General features: G+C 36.3%; 1 protein-coding gene across 1 annotated transcript in view; it reads left to right on the top strand.

The window, feature by feature from the left end:
* PCDH11X (protocadherin 11 X-linked) overlaps positions 1-24,730 on the top strand; it is a 318,686-nt gene that overhangs the window by 114,649 nt on the left and 179,307 nt on the right. The window contains exon 3 of the mRNA XM_055122532.1: positions 15,841-18,324. Coding sequence (XP_054978507.1) covers positions 15,841-18,324 — 2,484 coding nt within the window. The remainder of the gene's footprint in view (positions 1-15,840; positions 18,325-24,730) is intronic.

The raw sequence follows: 24,730 nt of genomic DNA, 5'->3' as shown, positions 1-24,730 counted from the left end.
CCCATCACTGTTACTGGTTTTGGCACATCTCACATACGCCTCAGGGAGCTTGCCAGGCTCTCCCATGTGGGCAGGAAAGTCTCGGTAGCTTGCCAGGTTCTCTGAGAGGGAAAAAGTAGGCTATAAGATGTCGGGAGCTTCTGGGAGCTTGGTTTTATAATCTCTGGATGTTGGCCGTTGATGGGATTACATGGTGCCAGGGGCAGTTTCTGGATGTGAACGCCTAGCTACTGAAAAATGGGGTATCTGAGCGGGAGAGGCCCAGTCCCGATCCGAGCAGGCTTGGAGATCTCAGTCCCAGGTCCTGTACACGAACACCTGGGTTCCTCTGCCAGTTCCTTTATGCGTGAGGCTCGTCCGAACGTGTGGAGAGAGGCCTTGATATAAATTACTTTTATGTGTTTTTTTCATGTACTTTTTCAAGTTTCTGTTTGTTACCCACCCATTGGTCTTCCTTGGAAAATTTCCTGTTCATTTTCTCTCTCCATTTTATTTTATTTTATTTTGTTTTGTTTTTGTGTTTGTTTTTTGGTTGATCACTGTGAATACTTTATATACCCTGGATAGCAACCCTTTATCTGGTGTGCTGAATGAAAATACTCTTTCCCATTTTGAATGCTTTCTTCTAGTTTTGCCCCATGTTCTTTTTGCCATGCAGAAACTATTTAATTTCATGGAGTCCCATTTGTTTTTTATTCTGTAGCCTTTACCACTGGCCTCATACTGTTGTGTCTACTTTTGAGGTCCAGAAAAAGAAACATTCTGCCTATATTTTCCTCAATGTATTTTATACATTCTGGTGTGTTCTCAAGGTCCTTGATGCATTTGAGTTGACTTTTGTGCAAGGTGTCAGATACGAATCCAGCTTTAATATTTTACAAATGGTTATCCAGTTTTTACAAAAATGAAAAAATGAAAGTCTCTTTCATTTGTTAAAGAGACTCTCTTTATTTCATTCACATTCTCTGCTCCTTTGTAAAAATTTAGTTGATCAAAGAAGAGTGTCCCAATGTCTAGGCATGCAGTACAGTATGGTTAAGACAGTGCTGTTTAAAGTGTCTGATATCTGTTGTGTCCAATGGAGTAACACATCCCACATTTTCAATAAAAACTTCAATTGTGACTAATGAAACTGAAATATTAATTTTTAGGTTTTATCTAATTTTAAATAAGTCTAAATTTAAATACATGTGGCAAATTGTTATCTTATTGGTTAGAACAGTCACAGAAGACAGACAATAGGTTATGTATACCTATCTGGTATGCATGTTTCATTATCACCTTGGAAATCTTTAAAAAATCTATCTTTAAAGCCTGCTAATGCTTTAAATAAAGTAGTTAAATGACATGAATATACTGTTATTGGAGATTACTGGTGGAATGCTGAGTTTTGAGGCGTACCTTACGGTTCTCAGGGCTTATTCCTGGCTCTGTGCTCAGGGGACTAATGCAGTGTGCTGGGGATCTAACTTGGCCGGCTGTATTGTTCATGAACTTTTTAACTAACATAAACTTAATTTTATTTGGTTTGGAAACAATCCTCAATTCAAAAGTTAAGCCAATATACAAGCTGAAATTGAAATATGAAAGCAAACTTACAGGTCAAATTAAAAACATGTACCATTTTTTCAGGTGTGTCAAAATCATAAATTAGATAATTGGGTGTGAAAGCAAAGCTCTTAAGATAGCTTAAATGCTTTTATACCGTGGTAGTTTAGTTTTCCTTTATGCAATACACTAATACTTTAAAATTGCCCTATAGCCTCTTATTAAAGTATTTTCTTGGGCTGGGGAGATAGTCCAACAGGTAGGATACTTGCCTTGCATGTGGTCAAACCAGGTTTAATCCCTGGTATCCAATGTAGTGCTCCTAGTACCCAGGGGAGTAATTCCTGATAGATGAGCTAGGATAACCCTTAATTATTGTCAAAGTAGAAATATTTTCTTAATATAAATCCTATAGCACTAAAACCACTAATAAATATTACTATAATTCCCTGCCTGTTAGAATTTAATTTCCATCACATTATTATCCACTTCATCCCCAGTACACTGAAGAGTGGCTTAATTATGTAATCTAATCAAGATTGACCACCCAAAATTAAAAAAATAATTTCAAGTTCCCTGAATTATTCCAAAGTGCAATTTAGAGACTACTTTTCTACCCATTAATAAGGCATTCTTGATTTGAATCTTCCTTGAATCCTAGGAGCTGAAGATATAGTAAAGAGGATTTGCTTTGCACATAGCTGACTTAGATTTGATCCCAGCATCATATACAGTTCCCTATGTCTGCTAGTGGTGATCCTTGAGCCAGAACCAGTAGTCAGTTATGAACACTGCTGGCTGCCCCTCCCCCAATGCCTTGTGAACTGTTATTGAAGAAGAAAATTGTTCACAAATTTATGTATATGAAACTATAAAATGACAAATATAATATAATATACGTTTATAATATATGTTAATTTTAATATCATTGAAAAATTTTTGTCTCAATATATTTAGCTGGACTAGCCCTGAATAATAGCTCAGTGGCTTAGAATACCACTTTTCTTGTGATTATAAGTCTGAAAATCTGCTATATGCTTCTATATGTGTAAAATATGATGCTGGCAGTTCTCCCATACATTGTTTCCCCCCCCCCAACTTTTATTTTATTAAAGTACATTGAGTTACAAAGTTATTCATGGCTGGATTTTTTTAAAATTTATTTATTTTTTAATTAGTGAGTCACAGTGAGGGTACAGTTACAGATTCACACATTTTCGTGCTTGTTTTTCCCTCATGCAATGTTTGCAAGCCTATCCCTCCACCAGTGTCCATTCTCTGCCACCAATGAACCCAGTATCCCTCTTACCCCCACAGTGACATCCCCCCCACCCCACCCCGCCTCTGCGGCGGGGCATTGCAATTTGATATCTCTCTTTCCTTTTGGGTGTTGTGATTTGAAATAAGGGTATTGAGTGGTCATCCTGTTCAGTCTCTAGTCTACTTTCAGCACGCATCTCCCTTCCCGCGCAGGATCTCCAATCACATATTACTTGGTGTTCCCCTCTCTATATGGGATGACATTCCCCCAGCGTGTGAGGCCAGCTTCCAAGCTATGGAGCCAACCTCCTGGTATTATATACTACTATTCTTGGGTATTAGTCTCCTACTCTGTTGTTCTATATTCCACAGATGAGTGCAATTTTTCTATGTCTGTCCCTCTCTTTCTGGCTCATTTCACTTAGCATGATACTTTCCATGTTGATCCACTTATGTGAAAAGTTCATGACTTCATCCTTTCTAACAGCTGCATAATATTCCATTGTATAGATGTACAAAAGTTTCTTTAACCAGTCATCTGTTCTCGGACACTCGAGATTTTCCAGATTCTGGCTATTGTAAACAGTGGTGCGATGAACATGTAAGTGCAGATGTCATTTCGACTATACATTTTTGTTTCTCCAGGATATATTCCCAGAAGTGGTATTGCTGGATCAAATGGAAGCTCAATTTCTAATTTTTTGAGAAGCGTCCATATTGTTTTCCAAAGGGGCTGGACCAGTCGGCATTCCCACCAGCAGTGTAGAAGGGTCCCCTTCTCCCCACATCCTCTCCAACAGCGGTTGCTTTTGTTCTTTTCGATGTGCACCATTCTCTGGGATTTGAGGTGATATCTCATGGTTGTTTTGATTTGCATATCCCTGATTATTAGTGATGCAGAGCATTTTTTCCTTTTCCAAGGAAGAGATACGAATGGCCAAAAGGCACATGAAAAATGGCTTGATTTTTTTGTTATACAATGTTTCATCACCAACCCACAACCCTTAAAATTGAGCTACCCTATGACCCAACAATTCCACTTTTGGGTATCTAGATCCCTCCCAGGACATAAAAACATTGATTCAAAAGAATTTATGCACACCACTATTTATTGCATCTCTCTGTACAATAGCAAATATTTGGAATTGACCTAGATACTCAACAACATATCAGTGTATCATAAAGATGTGGTAAGTATACACAACAGAATACAGCTGAAAGGAATGATAAAATCATGCAATTTGCTGCCACGTGGATGGAACTTGGAGATACCATTGTTTTGTTTGGGGGGTTCTTATACAGCAGTATTTAGGATTTCTTCTTGACTCTGTACTCAGGGATCACTCAGTCTATCATTTATTATCCCTGATGCTGCAGCTGACTTCCAGCCATATTGCAGCCAAGTAAGTTTGTTAGCACCACAACAATGGGATATGCCCTTCAATGAGCACCACAACTAAGCACCACAGTAAGGAATTAAAATTGCTGTTGATCACTGTACTAATTCCCGTTGGGAATATCTACAAGAGTGTGTGTGAGAATTATAATTAAAGAGTATAACCCTCAGCAAGTATGTGTGCAAGCACTACAGGTAAAGCAGTGCAACCCTTCACTAGCACCTTGACCAACTATACTAGCACTACAACCTGATATGTGACCCTGGGCAAAAATGTGTGCACACCATAGCAAGCCATATGTGTGAGCCTTGGTTGTTACAACAATAACATTAATAGCAAGGCAAAAGTGGAGCAGAAAAAAATGGCTTGGTTTAAGAAAACATTACAGTTTGCTAATTTTCATAATAATAAAAACTTAACATGAAAAAATATTTCATTGAAATATACTTTATTCAAACAATGTTTGTTAAATAATACTTATTTTTGGTGTATGAGTTAAACTCAGTAATATAAATATTGGTTAGCTCATATAATTTTTAAATCAGATAAACTAGTTATCTTAATCAATATTTATGAAATGCTAACTAAAATTTCATAATAAATATCTAATTCTAGCTTGGAAACTGGCCTTACATGCTGGGGGAAAAAGCAGCTCAAATAGAGAAGGGAACACCAAGTAAATGATATTGGGAGGACTCGTTCGGGTTGAAAGATGCGTGCCAAAAGTAGACTATCGACCGAATATGATGGCCACTCAATACTTCTATTGCAAACCACAATACCCAAACGGAGAGAGAACAAAAGGGAATGCCCTGCCGAAGAGGCGGAGTGGGCTGCTGGGGGATGGGGTGGGGTGGTGGGAGGGATACTGGGAAAATTGGTGGAAGAGAATGGGCACTGGTGGAGGGATGGGTAAATGATTATTGTATGTCTAAAATGCAAACAAGGGGGCTGGAGCAATAGCACAGCGGGTAGGGCGTTTGCCTTGCACGCGGCCGACCCGGGTTCGAATCCCAGCATCCCATATGGTCCCCTGAGCACCGCCAGGAGTAATTCCTGAGTGTAGAACCAGGAGTAACCCCTGTGCATCACCGGGTGTGACCCAAAAAGCAAAAAAAAATAATAAAATAAAATAAAATGCAAACAAGAAAGTTTATAAGTTTGTAACTGTACCTCACAGTGATTCACTAATAAAAATAAAAAAATAATAATTTTAGGTCAATTTAATGAGCGGTTTATGGTTCAAACATTTGGCTTATTTTTCTGTTAGACTTTGGTTCTAAGTGGACATAATCTGTCCACATAATAAAATAAAAGTTAATGACAAAGTTAGAGAAAAAAATCTAATTCTATTAACACTTTAAATGCTGAATTTGAATAAGGATGTTATTCTATGTATGCCCCAAATACAAAAATTGGTATAAATATCTCTAAGCAATTCATGAGATAATAGGTGTACTTTAATGTTGTACAAGATTACTTTATAGATAAGTAAGTATAACACATTATATCTTATTGCAGAACACATAAATGAGAGATATATAACTGCTTCTTGTCATATAAGCAAGTGTTATGTTATAAAATATATTGGTGAATTCATGCAAATATTGTTAGTGTGCATACATGTGTAGGGAATACAATTAAATATATAGAAATCATCCATGTACTAGGAATCCTTTAAAAATTTTAGCACTGTCACTGTAGCACTGTCGTCCCATTGTTCATCGATTTGCTCCAGAGGGCACCAGTAATGTCTTCATTGTGAGACTTGTTGTTACTGTTTTTGGCATATCGAATACGCCACAGGAAACTTGCCAGACTCTGCCATGCGGACAGGATACTCTCGGTAACTTACCGCGCTCTCTGAGTGGGACGGAGGAATTAAACCTGGGTCGGCTGCTTGCAAGGCAAATGCCCTATCCACTATGCTATTACTCCATTCTTAGTATTTTAAGTACCCACATATATAAGTTATGCAGTGAGATGGTCTGAATCTCTGAAAACCAGGTGGAGAAAAAAGGAGGAAAATGGGTGTTCTGTATAGGTCTCACAGACCGCTTAATTACTCTTAATAATCCAGTAGAGATAACACATCCTTATATAAAGTAACTGTTACAAAGTTATCTTAATGATTTCCTAGTGTGTCACCTGATCATAATAACGCCACAGAAAAGGAAAAATCTTAGTGCATTCACTGCACAATGCACAGTCTGTGACCCAGCGCTCAACATCTCTTTCCCAGTGCAGAGCAACCATCAGGGGCTGCATGTTCCAGAGTGGTGTCTGCATGGAGCACTTTATTCTTTATTGCACTCTGTCCCTCAAGACCAGAAGGAGGTTAGAAGGGGAAAAGAAAATAATCGTGTGCATGATTACCACGAAAATGTAAGCACTGAAATAATAAAACTAAGAGAATAAAAAATTCAAGCACTATAGTTCAAAAAAGGAAGAAGAGATTTATTTTCTCTCAAAGAATTGAGGACTGTTTCATGGAGGTATGTGTGTCGAATTTTCCTTTTCAAAAAGTTCCAGGGATTGAACCCAGGGCTTCACTCACATAAATAAGATGAGGGTGTTCTGCCATTGAGCCATACATATCCCTTGCCCTGAGGTATGGCATTTAAAGAACAAATTTTAATATAGAAAAGATGTTACAGTTGATTTTAGGAGTAGTGAAGGTGGGGCCACACCTGACAGTGCTCAGGGGGATATATTGACTCTGTATTCTGATTGAGAATATCTAGAGCTTGGTGGCCAAGCAACCCTCCTCCACATGCTCTGGGTCATTCCATTCCTGGCTTTAAATAAATGGCCTTTCAGATCTATGTTTTCAAACCTGGCCCTTGTTAGTTTTCTAGGGCTGCCATAACCAAGCACCGCAAGCCAGGTGGCTTATTAAATAGAAATGTGAGGGTCTGAAAGATAGTGTAGGGAGTAAGGCCAGAGAGATAGATATAATAGGTTGCTTTCCCCCCTTCCCTGCTCTGCATATGGTTCCCCAAGCACTGCCACTGTGAACCCCTCTCCCCCCTCCCCCTGCCCCACCAAATGTCCTCTGTGTGAACACTTTGCTTCTGCATGATCTTGTAGCTGTGAGGCCGTGATGATGCACCCTGCTGTAAACAGTGCGTGCTCCAGAAGTCTCCCCTTCGCTCCTTCCCAGTAGGGAATTCCCTCTCTCCCCTCTCTCCTGCCTCTGATTTTTCTCACCAGTCAAATTCTCTTATGATCAGATGGAAACCAACATACCAGCTTTGTAGCCGAAAATGTCAGATGACAGTTATTTCCCCTTACACAAGTCATTAACCCCTTCCAATTTTCTCAGAAGTAATGCCGACTGGCTCAACCCTTCTGGAAAACAATGTGGTTGCTCCTCAAAAAATTAGAAATTGAGTTCCTATTTGACCCAGCAATACCACTTCTGGGAATATATCCCGGAGAGGCAAAAAAATATAGTTGAAATGACATCTGCACATGTATGTTCATCGCAGCACTATTTACGATAGCCAAAATCTGGGAAAAAACCCGAATGCCCGAGAACAGATGACTGGCTAAAGAAACTTTGATACATCTATACAATGTAATACTATGCAGCTGTCAAAAAAGATGAAGTCATGAACTTTGCATACCAGTGGATCAACATGGAAAGTATCATGCTAAGTGAAATGACTCAGAAAGAGACAGACAGAAGAATTGCACTCATCTGCGGAATATAAAACAACAGAATGGAGGCCTAACACCCAAGAATAACAGAAATAAGTACCAGATTTGCTCCATGACTTGAAGACCAGCCTCACATGCTGGGGAAAAGGGCAGCTCAGATAGAGGAGGGAATACCAAGCAAAAAGGTGGTGGGAGGACCCGCTCAGGTTGGGAGAGGCATGCTCAAAGCAGACTATAGACCGAACACATTGGCCACCCAAGACCTCCATTGCTAACGACAACACCCAAAGGGAGAGAGGGAACAGAGGGGAATGCCCTGTCAAAGAGGCAGGGTGGGGAGGGGAATGGGGTGGGAGTGGGTGAGGGATGATGGGGTCACCAGCGGAGGACGGGCACTGGTGGAGGGATAGTTACTCGAGCTGTATATGACTGAAACACAAGCACAAGAATATATAAACCTGTATCTGTAACCCCCACGGTGATTCATTAATTAAAAAAAAGAAGTAAAATAAAAGAATAAAAGTCAAACTTTGGAGCATGAGATCTCGTACAGGAGGTAAAGTGCTTATCTTGCATGTGGCTACCCCGGATTCAATCCCCTGTACCACACAGTCCTTGGAGCATCACCAGGGCCACTCCTTAAAAATTTTAATTAGTACAATTTAGGTACTATGTGGGCTACAGCGATAGCATAGCGGGTAGGGCACCTTCCTTGCACGAAAGAGCCCAGCAAGCTACTGAGAGTATCTAACCCGCATGGCAGAGCCTGGCTAGCTAATGGTGGCGTATTTGATATGCCAAAATCAGTAACAAGTCTCACAATGGAGATGTTACTGGTGCCTACTCGAGCAAATCGATGAGCAACGGGATGACAGTGACAGTGACAGTGACACGTACTATGTTTACAATAATGTTAACATTTTTATTTTTTATATATGACTTTTTAAATGTATGACATATTTACTTGTTTGAGATGATATCTTATTATAGTTCTGATATTCTTTCACTAAGTGGAGATGCATACTATTTCATGACAAGTGATTGCCTGCGTGTCTTCTCCCCATTTTTTCCTTTGAAAGTTTTGTTTTATTTATTTACATTATTTAAACACTAGTTTTCATCTTTCACGTTGAGATGTGGGTGTTGCTGTCAGGGCCTCCAGAGATGGGGGCTAGGGGTCACTGCCTGCTCCTGCTCTGAGATGACCCCAGAGTTTTCAATCTGAAAACTGGTGTACCTGAAATTTCCTTAGGGGTGGTGTCTCTGCAGAGATTGGTCATGAAGCAGTGGAGTTAGGCTTTCATCACAAACACAGCTGTGAGATATGGGTGTAGATTTCAGCCTATCTCTCTCCCAAGGGCACCACAGAGTTTTCAGCTGGGAGACTGGTATACTCGTGAATTTTAGCTGCTTGGCTTGCGTCTCTTCTGAGGTTTAGTCATGAATCTGCAGATCTGGGCCTGTGAATGAGTTTATTTGAAGGTGGCTATGGGATATGAGTGAGATTACCTGGACTTTCTGAAGCAAGGGGCGGGGGTGGCTGGGGGTGGGGGAAGGCTGCTCACTCCCACTCTGAAAAGTTTCTGGAGCTCTCAGCCTGAAAAATAGTATATCTTGAATTTTCATTGATTTGTTTTCTCTGCAGAGATGAGTCACGGAGTTGGATTAATAGAAGGTGTTAGAAATTATTCCTGTTTCTTCGATATTTTGGAAAAACGTGAGGAGTATTGTAGTAATACTTTGAAAGTGTGTAGAATTAGCTGCTATACCCATATGGACCACAGAAGTTTTTCTGGGGATATAACAGGATGACAGTGCTAACAGTGCTAATTTTTATTTTAAAATAATTGTTAAGTTTAATTTTTTAAAAATGAGACTTTTAGTTTAGGTAAGAGAGTTCCAATAGTGTTAAAGTATATATTATCGAATTACAAAATCATTGCCCCCTCCCCACATTTCTAAGACCTACTACAACTATCAATATATCAGCTCTAGTCCAATCTTTATTCCTACTTTCTTTCTCTGCTGGTACTTGGTATTTAGGCCAAAGGTAAGAGTTTTTCATTACTTGATTGTGTCTATCCTATTGTTTTTCTATATATATTTAACAAACAAGTGATGTCTAATATTTGTTGTTCTTCCTCTTAGTCCACTTAATATGATACCCTCCAGTTCCAACTATTTTGTAGCAAACTCATGGTTATTTTTATTCCTTATAGCTGCACTGTACTTCATTGTGCTTATATACCATGACTTTTGTATCCATTCTTTTTTTATTAGACATTTGGGATGTTTTCATATCCTGGCTACTGTACTAAGCACTGAAATTAACACAGACATGCATGCATCTTTCCAAATTAGTGTTTTTGCATTTTATGGATGGATGGATGGTTGAAGTGGAATTGCTGGATCATAAAAAATTTCTATTTATATTACTATGAGAAATTTCTTTATTGTTTTTCATCAAAATTCAGGGACTTTATCAAATGACATTACTTCAATTAGTGGTTGAGAGTTTCTTTTCCTCTACATTCTTCCAGCATTGATGGTTTCCAATCTTTCTGATATATGACATTCACATTGGCATGAAATGATATCTCATTCTTGTTTCATTTCGTTGGTTTTGAGTCACACCTGGAAGTGTTCAGGACTTACTCTGGCTCTGTGTTCAGGTATCACTCATGGCAGTTATGAGGAGACTGAATGCAATGTCATGAGTGAAACCAGAGTTGGGCACATGCAAAGCAAGCATTTTTATTATTTATACATATTATTTATATATTATTTATCTGACCCTCAGTGTTGTATTTATTTGCATTTCCCTGATCACCATTGAAGATAAACACTATTTCTTTTTTCTTAAATTAAAAAAAAAATTTTTGTTGTTTAAATTTTTTAAATTTTATTGAATCACCATGAGATAGTTACAAGCTTTCATGTTTGGGTTACAATCTCACAATGATAAAACACCCATCCCTCCACCAGTTGACATTCCCCACCGCCAATATCCCAGGGTACCTCCCTTTCCCACACTCCCCCTGCCTCTATGGCACACAATATTCCCCATACTCTCTCTCTACTTTTGGGCATTATAGCTTGCAACACAGATACTGAGAGGTCATCATGTTTGGTCCATTATCTACTTTCAACATGCATCTCCCATCCCAACTGGTTCCTCCAGCCATCATTTTCTTAGTGATCTTTTCTCTATTCCATCTGCCTTCTCCCCTCCGCTCATGAAGCAGTCTTCCAGCTATGGGGCAATCCCCCTGGCCCTTGTATCTACTGTCCTTGGGTGTCGGCTTCATGTGATGCTACCCTACACTCCACAAATGAGTGCAGTCCCTCTATGCCTGTCCCTCTCTTTCTGACTCTTTTCACTTAGCATGATACTCTCCATGTTTATCTACATTTATAAGCAAATTTCATGACTTCATCTCTCCTAACAGCTGCATAGTATTCCATTGTGTAGATGTAGCAAAGTTTCTTTAACCAGTCATCTGTTTTAGGGCACTTGGGTTGTTTACATAGTTTGGCTATTGAGAACAGTGCTGCAATGAATATATAGGTACAGATGTCATTTCTACTGTGCTTTTTTGCATCCTCGGGATATATTCCCAGAAGTGGTATTGCGGGGTCAGATGTAATCCCAATTTCTAGTTTTTGAAGAACTGTCCATATTGTTTTCTAGAAAGGCTGGACCAGTCGGCATTCCCACCAACAGTGAAGGAGTGTCCGTTTTTCCTCACATCCATGCCAGCACTGGTTGCTTTTCTTCTTTTGAATGTGTGCCAGTTTCTGTGGTGTGAGATGATATATCATTGTTGTTTTGATTTGCATCTCCCTGATGACTAGTGATGTGGAGCATTTTTCATGTGCCTTTTGGCCATTTGTATTTCTTTTTTGAGGAAACTTTTGTTCATTTCTTCTCCACATTTTTGATGGGGTTGGAGGGTTTTTTCTTATATAATTCTACTAGTGTCTTGTATATCCTTGATATTAATCCCTTATCAGATGGGTATTGGGTAAATATTCTTTCACATTTTGTGGGCTCTTTCTGTATTTTGGTCACTGTTTCTTTTGAAGTGCAGAAGCTTCTTAGTTTGATGTAGTCCCATTTGTTTATGTTTGCTTCCACTTGCATGGTCAGTGCTGTTTCGTCCTTAAAAATGCTTTTAGCTTCAATGTCATGGAGAGTTCTGCCTACATTTCCTTCTATGAACCTTATAGATTCATGTCTGATATTGAGGTCTTTAATCCACTTTGTTCTGATTTTTGTGCTTGGTATTAGACAGAGGTCAGAATTCATTTTTTTGCAGGTAGTTATCCAGTTTTGCCAGCCAGCACCACTTGTTGAAGAGGCTTTCCTTGTTCCACTTTGCATTTCTTGCTCCTTTGTCAAAGATTAAGTGGCCATATATTTGGGGTTTGTGACAGGTTATTCAACTCTGTTCCATTGGTCTGAAGATCTGTTTTATGCCAATACCTTGCTGGATAAACACTATTTCATATGGCTATTAGACATTCTTCTGTGTTTTTCAGAGAAATGTCTTCTCTCCCCATTTTTATGGCCTAGTTATTTTGGGGGTTGATGTTTGTGAGTATGTCGCATTTGGGGATATTATTAGTCTTTTAGCTTATGTATTATGTGAAAATATTTTCTCCCATTAGTAGAATATATTTTTTTAGCCTGAGTTTGTTTGTTTGTCATGAAAAAAAATTATTCAATATGTATCATTTGTTTAGTTTTGTTGTTTGTACCTCTGGAATCAAATCACACATCTGAGGTTCTAAATTGCTATTTCAATTCACTCATTATTGGTGTATTTGAGTATTCTAGTTGTGATTTGGTCCTGGAAAGTTCTGTGATTTTAAGAATTCATCAATTTCTCTTTGATTCCCAGCATAACAGCATACATTTGCTCGTAGAAACCTCTTACAATCCTTTGAATTTATTTGGTGTCTGTTGTAATTTGCCTCCTTTCATCTCTGATTCAATTTATTTGGGTTATCTCTCTTGTTCTTTATGATTATCTGTTTTTCAGTTTTGTTTACTCTCCAAAAGATAGCTTGTGACTTCATTGACCCTTTGTATTGTTTTCTTGATTTCTATGGCATTAATTTATTCTCTAAAATTGAAAATTCCCTCCCTTCTATCACTTTAGGATTCATTTGTTCTTTTTCTCGTTTTTTAAACTGTTGGATTGAGGTGAAATGATTAATTTGAACATTTTCTCTTTCAATGATATAAGCCTAAATTGTGATGAACATTCTCCTTAGCAATGCTTTTGCTATAACCTAGAGGTTTTGGGTAATTTGAGTCCTCATTCTCTGTTTTGCAGAATTTTTTAGTTCTGTGATTTGCTCTTTGATCCAGTGGTTAATCAGCAGTATTTTCTTTAGTTTCCAAGTATGAGAATATTTCCCAATTTCAAGAAAATGGTTAATTTCTACCTTCAGAGCAATGTTGGTCTGCAAAGATGGTTGATGTGGTTTTTACTTCCATTAATTTATGTTTACTCAAGTTGTCTCCCAATATGTAATCTATCCTGGAGAATGTTTCATGTCCACTGGAAATATTATGTTTTATGTATCTTGTGTGTGAAGAGTACTTTTCTTTTCGTGGTCAAATTATTTTTTTTTACTTTTTTAAACATTTTTATTGAATCACTGTGAGGTAGACCCTTACAAAGCTGCCCATGATTGGATTTCAGTCATACAGTATTCCAGCACACTTCCCTCCCCCCGTGTACATTCCCAGAACCAATGCCCCCAGATTCCCTCCCATCATCCCCCAAGTCCTTCACCAAGTGCCTGCCATTATGACAGGCACTTTTCTTCTCTCTCTCTCTCTCTCTCTCTCTCTCTCTCTCTCTCTCTCTCTCTCTCTCTCTCTCCCCCCTTCTTTTGGCATTGTGGTTTGCAATATTGATACTGAAACCTTTCATATCAACATTGTTTACATCTTTTAATTCAAATTCTTCTTCTCATATAGTACTTTTGTTTTTTATTTGGTATTCTACATGGTCAACCTGTCTAATGATGGCATTGGGGCTTTTTGTCTTTGTATTCACTATAATTATGTTGTCATTGATACTTCTCCTGAAGTTTATTATCAGTTGCTTTATAAACTTTTTTGCCCCATGATTTGATGTATATGTGTTTATATGGGCTTTTCGAGGATTTCTTGCCAGAAACAAAGAGGGGAAATCTAGGTCTGTAGCTTTATCTGGGTGGATACTTGGCCACGTTTTCTCCACAAGCACCTTGTGAGCTCATAGTAGGAGGACAATAGTGTGGAAAGAACAATTTAGATCTCAAGCAGGGTAGAAGTAGAAGAAAAAATAACCCATAGTTCAAAAGTGATTGAATGCCTGTACTAGGAATCGTAATGTTGCCTTCTTAGCTTTTTGTTACTATTACAATACTTTCCCTCCCTTAATCTTAATCATTTCTCTCAGTGTGCTTTGAAGAATATAGGATAAATCTGTTGCAGAAGTACAGACAAATTTACATGTTAATTCAGTTAGTACAGCAGTATTTATCTTGTTCAACTCATTGTAGATCAGAGCAAGACTTTAAACATTTTCATTCTTGATGCTTTTTCTTTTTTTCTTTTGCTATTTTTGTACATTAATTTTCATAAAGTAGTTCACAGTAGTTCATTACAGATAATATCAATGAGAAAATGCAAACAGTGCATCATTAGCATGAACATCTTCATTACTTGAATAACTTTTAATTAACTTTGGGTCATTGCACTTTCAGAAACCTTTCACCCTTGCCAATTTTTCTGTGTGGCTGACCTCTCAATTCAGCTGCATGTCTCCATATATTAAAAAGTTAGAATTTAGAACATAGAGTTTTAATCACTATATTTTATTTTAATAGATTGATTTTTAATAATATTTAACATATTTTACTATTTAAAAGACAAGAGTTTTAGACACTTTGCTTCCATTTAAGTGGGAGTACTTTAAAGCCTGCTTTCACAAAAATTAGGTATTTTACAATTTAATATTTATTGAAATACCTACTTGATAATTTTAGGCGGCGCCAGGACCAGAAACATTCTTATGCCATCACTTTATAGGCATAAGAAAAACAATGTTCTGTTCCACGATACATTTTTCAGTTTTGCATTTAACATATGAACTACAGTCCATTGCATTTGCTCATATAAAAGAAGAGACTAATTAAACTTATCTTTCAAAAGGTTATCTTCTTAAAGTTTATATATTTTCACTCTCCAAAGACTTTAGCTATATTTGTTAGATGTGATATATCTTGAATGAATATTTAAACTTCTTTGTCCTATTTTCCTGATGAAAAGACATTCTAGAGAACTAAAATCCACAGTTAAATATTTTAATTAATTTGCAGTAACCACTAATATTTTACATAGAATTTCATTTTCTATATGAAACTTGGAGAAAGTTTTAAAATACCATAATAAAAACAAAAAAAAAGAAAAAAACCAAAGTTTTAAAATACCTAAAGAAGTACTACAGCTCTTTTATAAATTTTCTAGCAGGTTTTTCAGTTGCCATAACAACCTTCCCAATGAAAAAGCAAATAAAGTAAGATACCTAAAGAGTAAATATCAACACTATCTTAAACAACATGATCTCAATTAAAAAATAAAGATCTTTTTCGGATACTTAAGATGTAAAATATGTAAGTGAAAAATCACACATCTCTTCCTTTTGAAAACATTTGATCATTTACATTAATGAGTTACATTTATTACTAAAAAATGATAGGCTTAAAACAATCCCTTAGTTGTATTCCTGGCTGTAAATGTTAAACTTGCTATGTTCACAATATTAGTATTAATATTACAGGCAACATTGGGACTTAAAACTAAATCTTTTTCTTTCCCAGTGATCTTACTTTATTATGTGGCTTCAAAAATTAGAGCTGGTTCTATGGTGCAATAATATAATTTAAATATGCTTATTTTATTTTCCAGGGTCAAAGTATTTTTGGGCTTGATGTTGTTGAAACACCAGAAGGAGACAAGATGCCCCAACTGATTGTTCAAAACGAATTAGATAGGGAAGAGAAGGATACATATGTCATGAAAGTTAAGGTTGAAGACGGTGGCTTTCCTCAAAGATCCAGTACTGCTATTTTACAAATAAGTGTTGCAGATACAAATGACAACCATCCAGTCTTCATGGAGAATGAGATTGAAGTTAGTATACCAGAAAATACTCCTGTAGGTACTTCAGTAACACAGCTTCATGCCACAGATGCCGACATAGGTGAAAATGCCAAGATACATTTCTATTTCAGTAATCTAGTTTCCAACATTGCTAAGAGGTTATTTCACCTCAATACTACCACTGGACTTATCACAGTCAAAGAACCACTAGATAGAGAGGAATCACCAAACCATAAGTTACTTGTTTTGGCAAGTGACGGTGGATTGGTACCAGCAAGAGCAATGGTGATAGTAAATGTTACAGATATCAATGATAACGTGCCATCAATTGATATAAGATACATCATTAATCCAATCAATGGCACTGTAGCTCTTTCTGAAAATGCTCCACTCAACACCAAAATTGCTCTTATAACTGTAACAGATAAGGATGCTGACCATAATGGTGAGGTAACGTGCTTCACTGATCATGAAGTACCTTTTAGACTAAGGCCAGTATTCAGCAATCAGTTCCTCTTGGAGACTGCTGCCTATCTTGATTATGAATTCACAAGAGAATATGCCATTAAATTATTGGCCTCTGATGCTGGTAAACCTTCTTTGAATCAATCATCCATGTTCCTCGTCAAAGTGAAAGATGAAAATGACAATGCTCCGGTTTTCACCCAGCCTTTTATAAGCCTTTCTGTTCCTGAGAATAATTCTCCTGGCATCCAGTTGACAAAGATCAGTGCAACAGATGCAGACAGTGGACGTAATGCTGAGATTACTTACCTGCTAGGAGTTGATGCTCCATCTGAATTCACCCTGGATCATCATACAGGTATTCTAACTGCAGTGAAGAAACTGGACAGAGAAAAACAGGAAAAATATTCCTTCACCGTTCTTGCAAGAGATAATGGAATACCTCCCATAATGACTAATGCCACAGTATTAGTGACAGTTCTTGATCAGAATGACAACAGTCCAATTTTCACCCACAATGAGTATAATTTTTATGTCCCAGAAAATCTTCCACGACACGGCACAGTTGGACTAATCACTGTAACTGATCCTGATTATGGAGAAAATTCTGCAGTCATTCTCTCCATTTTAGATGTGAATAAAGAATTCACCATTGATCCACAGACCGGTGTCATTCGACCCAATATTTCATTTGATAGAGAAAAACAAGAATCTTATACTTTCTATGTAAAAGCTGAGGATGGTGGTACTATTCCATGTTCTTCAACTTCCAAAGTGACCATAAATGTGGTTGATGTTAATGACAACAAGCCAGTTTTCGTTGTCCCTTCTTCCAACTATTCTTATGAATTAGTTCTACCATCCACTATCCCAGGCACAGTGGTTTTTACTGTAGTTGCTATTGATAATGACACTGGCATGAATGCAGAACTTCGTTACAGCATTGTAGGAGGAAACACAAAAGGTCTATTTATAATTGACCAAACAACAGGAAATATTACACTGAAGGAAAAATGTGTTGTTGCAGACCGTGGCTTACATAGACTGGCAGTCAAAGCTAAGGATTTAGGACAACCTGATTCTCTCTTCAGTGTTGTAATTGTTAATGTATTCATCAATGAGTCTGTGACTAATGCTACACTGATTCGTGAACTGGTACACAAAAACATTCAAACTCCAGTGATCCAAAATATTGAAATAGCTGATGCATCCTTACCAACCAGTGACTATGTCAAGATTATATTTGCCATTATTGTTGGCACAATAACTGTCATTTTCGTTATTTTTATCACGGCTGTAGTAAGATGCCACCAATCACCACAAATTAAGGCTGCTCAGAAAAACAAACAGAATTCTGAATGGGTCACTCCAAACCCACAAAACAAGCAGATGATCATGATGAAGAAAAAGAAGAACAATGCCCCTAAGAACTTGCTGCTTAACTTTGTTACTATTAAAGAAACTAAGACAGATGAAACTGACAATGATAGAAACAGCGTCACACTGGACCTTCCCATTGAGCTAGAAGAGCAAACCATGGGCAAGTACAACTGGGCTACTACACCTACAACTTTCAAGCATGACAGTCCTGATTTGGCCCAACACTACAAATCCGCTTCTCCACAGCCTGCCTTCCAGATACAGCCTGAAACTCCGCTGAATTCAAAGCATCACATTATCCAGGAACTCCCTCTGGATAATACCTTTGTGGCTTGCGATTCCATCTCCAAGTGTTCCTCAGGCTGTTCTGATCCATACAGCATTTCTGAATGCAGCTATCCAGTGACAACTTTCAAGACCCCCGTGTCTGTACACACCAGAACGGTAGGTAACATAATTCAAGCTGAAAAACAAATGTTTCTGAATTGACTTTAACTTATTTTCTCCTTGAAATAGAATTTTATAGTCTCCTGATCACCAAAGGATCAGGATATTTTGTCCACAGGAGCATATTAATTAATTATAAGCCTGGTAGAAAATTAGGACCAGCTAATATTGGGTTGTGGGGGAAATTGTTTGCCTACAATGATTCTAAAGATGGAAAGTTTGTCTGAAAATGGCATTTCTATATTTTTGCCCCTTATTGTATTGGAAAACTTTAAAATAAAGAATTATAACACTGTCGTCAGTACCACTAAGGACATAAGAATCAAAGCAGTTGGGGTCAAATATATCACAGTAAACTTTCTATAATATGAGAAGCAGGTCTTAATACTTAATTGCTTTGGTTATTTCAGCTTCTAAAAACTGTTTGATCAAGAGATTAGTTAATATATCCTCCCTACAATCTTTAAATCCAACAGTATAGTTGTCATTTTCAGACTAGAAATTCACCATTATTCTAGTTCATAAACCCTATATTCACACAAGACAACAAGAATGGTGTTAAAAATGAAGTCTTTTTACTCATTTTTGTCCTTAAGAATGAAAATGAGGGCCTGGAGTGATAACACAGCGGGTAGGGAGTTTGCCTTGCATGCGGCTGATCCAGGTTCGATTCCCATCTGGTCCCCTGAGCACCGCCAAGAGTAACTCCTGAGTGCAAAGCAGGAATAGCCCCTGTGCATCACTGGGTGTGACCCAAAATTTTTTTAAAAAAGGCAATGAAATATACATGTAAACTCTCTTTTGTATATATCTTTATGTGTTTTTATAATTATGCAAGTTATTGTGAATCCTTTTAAAAACATTTTTAACAAAAATTCATTTTTGGAAAATTAAATATGTTTTGTTTCTATAATTACATAGAATATTATTGCGGCATATTAAGGCCCAAGAAATTTGTGCAAAATGTAATTTAAATTCCATTAAATTCACGCAAACAACAGTTTATGCAGTGCTTTTATCTGCATTCATGAAAAAATATTTAAATTTATAAGTAAAATTACTTAAGTGTGGGCATTTCTTTAATTGATTCAAGTGATGGAAGTTATTATATATTCCTTCCAAAACTATGAGATATATTAATTTTGTTATCTTATCTCTGTTGCTACTAAAAGGACTTCTTAGCTTTATTGAATAGAGATTTTTTTGGTTTTGTTTTCGGGTCACACCCAGTAGTGCTCAGGACTTACTCCTGGCTCTGTTCTCAGGGACCACTTTGTTAGGGGTAGAGGACCGTATATAACAAGGGTTAGCCTCATGCAAGGCTACCCTCTGTATTATCTCCCAGGATTACCTGCTGTACTATCTTGAACATAGAACTTTGAAAATCTGTTCTAGTGTAAGAAAGTATAGCTCAGCACAATTCAGCACAATATCCACCAATTCCCCCTAAATTGCAGTGAATTGCATGACTATTTTTTCTTGTGACTGCATAGAAGTAACGATACGTCAAAATAAAAAACTTGAACAGTATTGTAACCATAATACTTAAATTGACAAAAAAATTTAAGAAAATACTGCATTGTGAAGTTTAAATAAGATTTCCTCAGACCAAAGTTATCAGTATTAAAGAAATTTAATTTGGATACAAAATTATGCTGAAAATAATTTATACTGGTTCAGAAAATTGTTTAAAAATCAAGTTTGTTCAAGGACATGCACTGTTAAATAGCATAACAGTTAATTGATCTTAATCACACGAAGAAGGTAAGATATTTCTGTTGTGAGTTTGTTTTGTTATGGATTTCCAATTGTGTTATTACTAACAATAAATTATGATGCTTATTAGTGGGTAGAGTTTTGTTAATGGTTTGAATAAATTTACAAGAGTAGTAGCTATTTCTATAGTTCAAATGAGTTCCATGTTTTCCTAACTAGGGAATCTTAGATACCTTGACATATTTTTGGTCCTACTTAACCATTCACAGAAGACTTTTATTTAAAAGTTATCATTGACCTTATTCTAATTATTGGAAATATTTCTGAGCCAAAATAGTATCTTTCACAATTAACACTTTATGTATGTTGTGTTTCTTAAAAGTGCATGTTTTCATGGACTTAGTCTATGACTAAATGAATACTACACATAGATTAGTGTTTTAATACTGATAAACATTCTATTCAGATGTTTCTCATAAACTTAGTAAAAAGAGCAAAATATGGTTTTGCCTTTTTCTTAAGGTATGAAAATAGATATTTTATAAGTCTAGAATAATTGAGTATATGAACATACAGTACACAGATGGTAAACATAGAGCAGCAGGAGCATTGTTGATAAATGAAACTATTTTAAGATATTTTCCAAATAGCAGTCTAAGTTTCATATTTTATTTGTTCAATATCTAGTCCTTACTGAATAAGTAAAATTAATGTTTTTCATGCTGATATTACCTTTTTATATAATACTTTTCTAAACACAGGAAAAATAACTTGATGAAAAAACAACATCTGAAAAGTAAATGCTTACCAAAATAAGTTATTGGTGATTATTATGTTTAGTGAATCCATTAATTTTGTTAGCTAAAGGGACAATGAGAATGAATTGAGTTATCAGATCACATTCTAATTTTTTGCATCTTTAAAAACAGTTAAATTTTATGTTTTATATTTTGGGTTATAATTATTCAAGATTAATCACTAGAGTTCTTCTGGAGGTGAAATTAGCAAAATTAGACTAACACAATACTAAAATCCCTTGAATATTTGCATTTGTACTGCATTTTCAGCATACTTCACTGTTTCTATATTCTTCTAAAAAAGTATGTTAAAATTCAAATACTGTAGGTGTCTTTTAATTCAGTAGTAATAATTAATTCTTCCTAAGACTGCGTGATAGCTTCATCCAAAGTAAGGATGAAGTCATACTTTGCATGCAGGAGTCTCAATTTCGATTCCAGTACAAATTGGGTCTCAAAACACAGAGCAAAAAACAGCCCCTGAGCACTGTTGGGTGTGTTCAAAAAACTAAAATAAAAATTATGTTTTCTTAAAAGAAAGCTGACAGTGAAATAAAATACTAATTTTAGCAGAAGGTATAAATGCACCAATTTTATTTTATTTTTTATTTATTTTTTTGATTTTCACAGTTTTTTTTTGTCTGTTCAGTTGCTTTATTTCTTTATCATCTACATATGAACAAAATCATCTGGTATTTGTCTTTTTCCTTCTGGTTTATTTTGTGTAACACAATCCCCACCAGTTCTGTTCATGCTGTTGCAAATGAAAAGATTTAATTCTTTTTCTTAATTTTTTTTCTATTTTAGCTACTATGGTTTCCAAATCTGTTATAGATAGAATTTGTTTTTTTTTAAACACGGTGGAATGAATATCTTCCGTCTCCTCCCCTTCCCTTCCCTTCCCTTCCCTTCCCTTCCCTTCCCTTCCCTTCCCTTCCCTTCCCTTCCCTTCCCTTCCCTCCCCTCGCACTCCTTCCCCTCTGCTCTTCTTCCCCTTCCTTCCTTCCTCTCACCTTCCCTCTCCTCTACTGTCCTTCCCCTCCCTTCCTTATTTTCCCCTTCCCTTCTCTCTCCTCCTCTCCTCCTCCCCCTCCTTGTTTTTGAGCCACATCCTGGTCAGTTGCTTGCAAGGCAGACACCTTCTGCACTGAACTATATCTCCAGGCCCAAGAAATACAATTTCAAACGGAGAGTTTAGGTTCATATTTACATTATTCCATTGTGCATTTGAATAAAAATATAAAAAATGAGAAGTGAAATATGGGCCAAAGTATGTGGCTCAGCAGCAAAGCACATGGTTCATATGCATGAGATTTATTCTTAATCTCTGCATAATACATGCCTCCCCCTCAAAAAAGAAGAAAAAGTAAAAAGAAATATTCTTAGTAAACTGTAAAATAGTAGGGGACCTTCTCAGAAATTTTGTGTTTGAAAAGGAAATCTAATGTTTTAGTAAGATAGATTTCTAACATCATGAAACAATAAAGAACATTAGAAAAATATATTGCATAAGATAATTTATACCTAAAGAATTTAATATTCCTCTTTGATAGGTTTTTAAAAGAACCTTGGAAATCATTTTTGTATATATATTATAGAAGATAACATATAATTTAAAGATGATGAAGCAATTTATATTTTACTAACATTCTTTAGAGAAAACAGATGTCATGTGTTTGTTATGTCTCTAGATAAACAAAAATTATTACCAGTTTAGAATCATTTTTTGTCATATCATTTAAAAAGATACTGCCCAAAACAGTATTTAATATGCCAAAAACAGTAACAGTAAAAATAACATGCTTTTTATGTTTCTGAAGTGAGCAGACGCCATTGGGCACAGGACAGGGATGAATGGAGACATTACTGGTGCCCACTTGAGCAATCGATGAACAACGGGATGACAGTAACAGTTACAGTGACTGCCCAAAACAAGTCTTAAAAACTTAATTCTCTTGTTAAAGTGTTGTGACAAATACACACAGAAACTGGTTGCATAATAACTATGAAAATTTTGCATATACCATTCACAGGCTTTGATATAAGTATTTTAGTTAATCAACCCCACCAACACTGTCACTTTCACTGTCACGGTCATCCCGTTGCTCATCTATTTGCTTGAGCAGGCACCAATAATGTCCCCATTATGAGACTTGTTGTTGCTGTTTTTGGCATATTGAATACGCCACAGGTAGCTTGCCAGGATCTGCCATGCGGGCGAGATACTCTTGGTAGCTTGCTGGGCTCTCCGAGAGGGGAGGAAGAATCAAACCCGGGTCAGCCACGTGCAAGGCAAACGCCTTACTGCTATGCTATCTCTCCAGCCCACCCCCAACACACACACCAAATTCTAATCAATTTCTGTGATCAGAATTTAAATAGCCCTATAATTTCAGAAATGACATTGAAAGTGGTGAGCATTTGGGTCTGTTATAACTCATATGTCGACCCATGCTCTACGTATTGTTCATGAATTCAGAATGGTAACAATTGTCTGATTTAGCTTGGAATAGAATTGCTATTCACTATAGTTAATTTCAGTTGGTTTTTATTTGTGCATCTGTTCTAGCAATTTGAATTTTGGTCATGTAGCATGTCTGGCAACTAAAACTCCTAGAATACAGGCACTGGATTTTGATAATATGTTATTCTTCTTGTCCTAGACTGATTCCAGGACATCATCTACTGAAATATGCAGTGAAATATAACTTGCTAGTAACATCATAGTTCCAATCCTCTTCCAAATATTACTAATGATTTGAGATTTTAAAATTTGATTAAGTTCATTAATTTTGTAATCTGAATTTTCCTTTATAAACATAACCAAACAAATACTTTAAACATGATGTACCATTGAATCTAATTTATTCTTTAGTTGTATTGCAAAATTGTGTGAAAGAAATGGTTCAGTTTAATAGAAGAGTTTATCATGGTATTTTTCATTTGTTTGCCTTGAATGTCTGCAACTGTGATGTGATATAATGGTGTCTTACTGAACAAAGCGATGGTTAATATGTCAATCATGAAACATAGGATTAGATGCTCTATCTACTGCTGAAATGTTTAAAAATAATCTCAGGGAGTTTAGAAATGAAGCAGAACTATAAAAGCTACCTTCTGAGAAGCATTCAGGGTAAATGATTTTCAAGACCCCAAATTAACAACAAATCAATCACTTCAGCTCATTTTAGAAAATATTCACTAGTATAATGTCACTAAATAAATAGTTGTAACTGTTTAAAAGTATAATAATGTTACTTCACTACTTTATTCATTAAAAGATATTATCAAATCATGATTTTTTCTATAGTAATGAAAAGAGAAGATCATTTTCAATTTTGTTTTTCAAAAAGAGAGTTAAGTTTCTTATAGATTTTTGGAAAAATAAGATGATATTCCTTGTGTTATAAAATAAAACTCCACATATAATAGAAGAAAACAAGATTTAGATAAGACATTTGAAAGATATTTATAGCCAAATAAATAGGTATTTTCCTTGCATATTGCTGACTGCAATTCTGTCCTCAGCATTGAATCCCCCAAAAATCCCTCAAAAGTTTATATTAATTTTGAAACTACTGGGAAAATAAGAGGTATTAGAGTGAAATAGAAATAGATATATTTTATTTCTCTAGAATAAAATTACTGAATGTGTTAATGCCCTTCAAAATTATCTTTCGCAGTATGCTATTTAATCCATTTCCTTTACAACTGGGAGCATGCCTCATATGTTGTGTATAATACTGAGGAAAGAATTATTTTATACACTTTTAAGCTGTTTATGATTATGCTCACACTAGTAACTTTTTTTCAAATGATCATTATTTTGCAGGACAAAAGGGAGCATAAAGGACTTTTATAATCATCACATTACATGTTTCTCTTAAATT

This window comes from Sorex araneus, chromosome X, assembly GCF_027595985.1.
Source record: "Sorex araneus isolate mSorAra2 chromosome X, mSorAra2.pri, whole genome shotgun sequence".
Classification (NCBI taxonomy): domain Eukaryota; kingdom Metazoa; phylum Chordata; class Mammalia; order Eulipotyphla; family Soricidae; genus Sorex; species Sorex araneus.
Note: the sequence above shows the minus strand (reverse complement) of the source record. Positions and strands in the feature narration are given on the sequence as shown.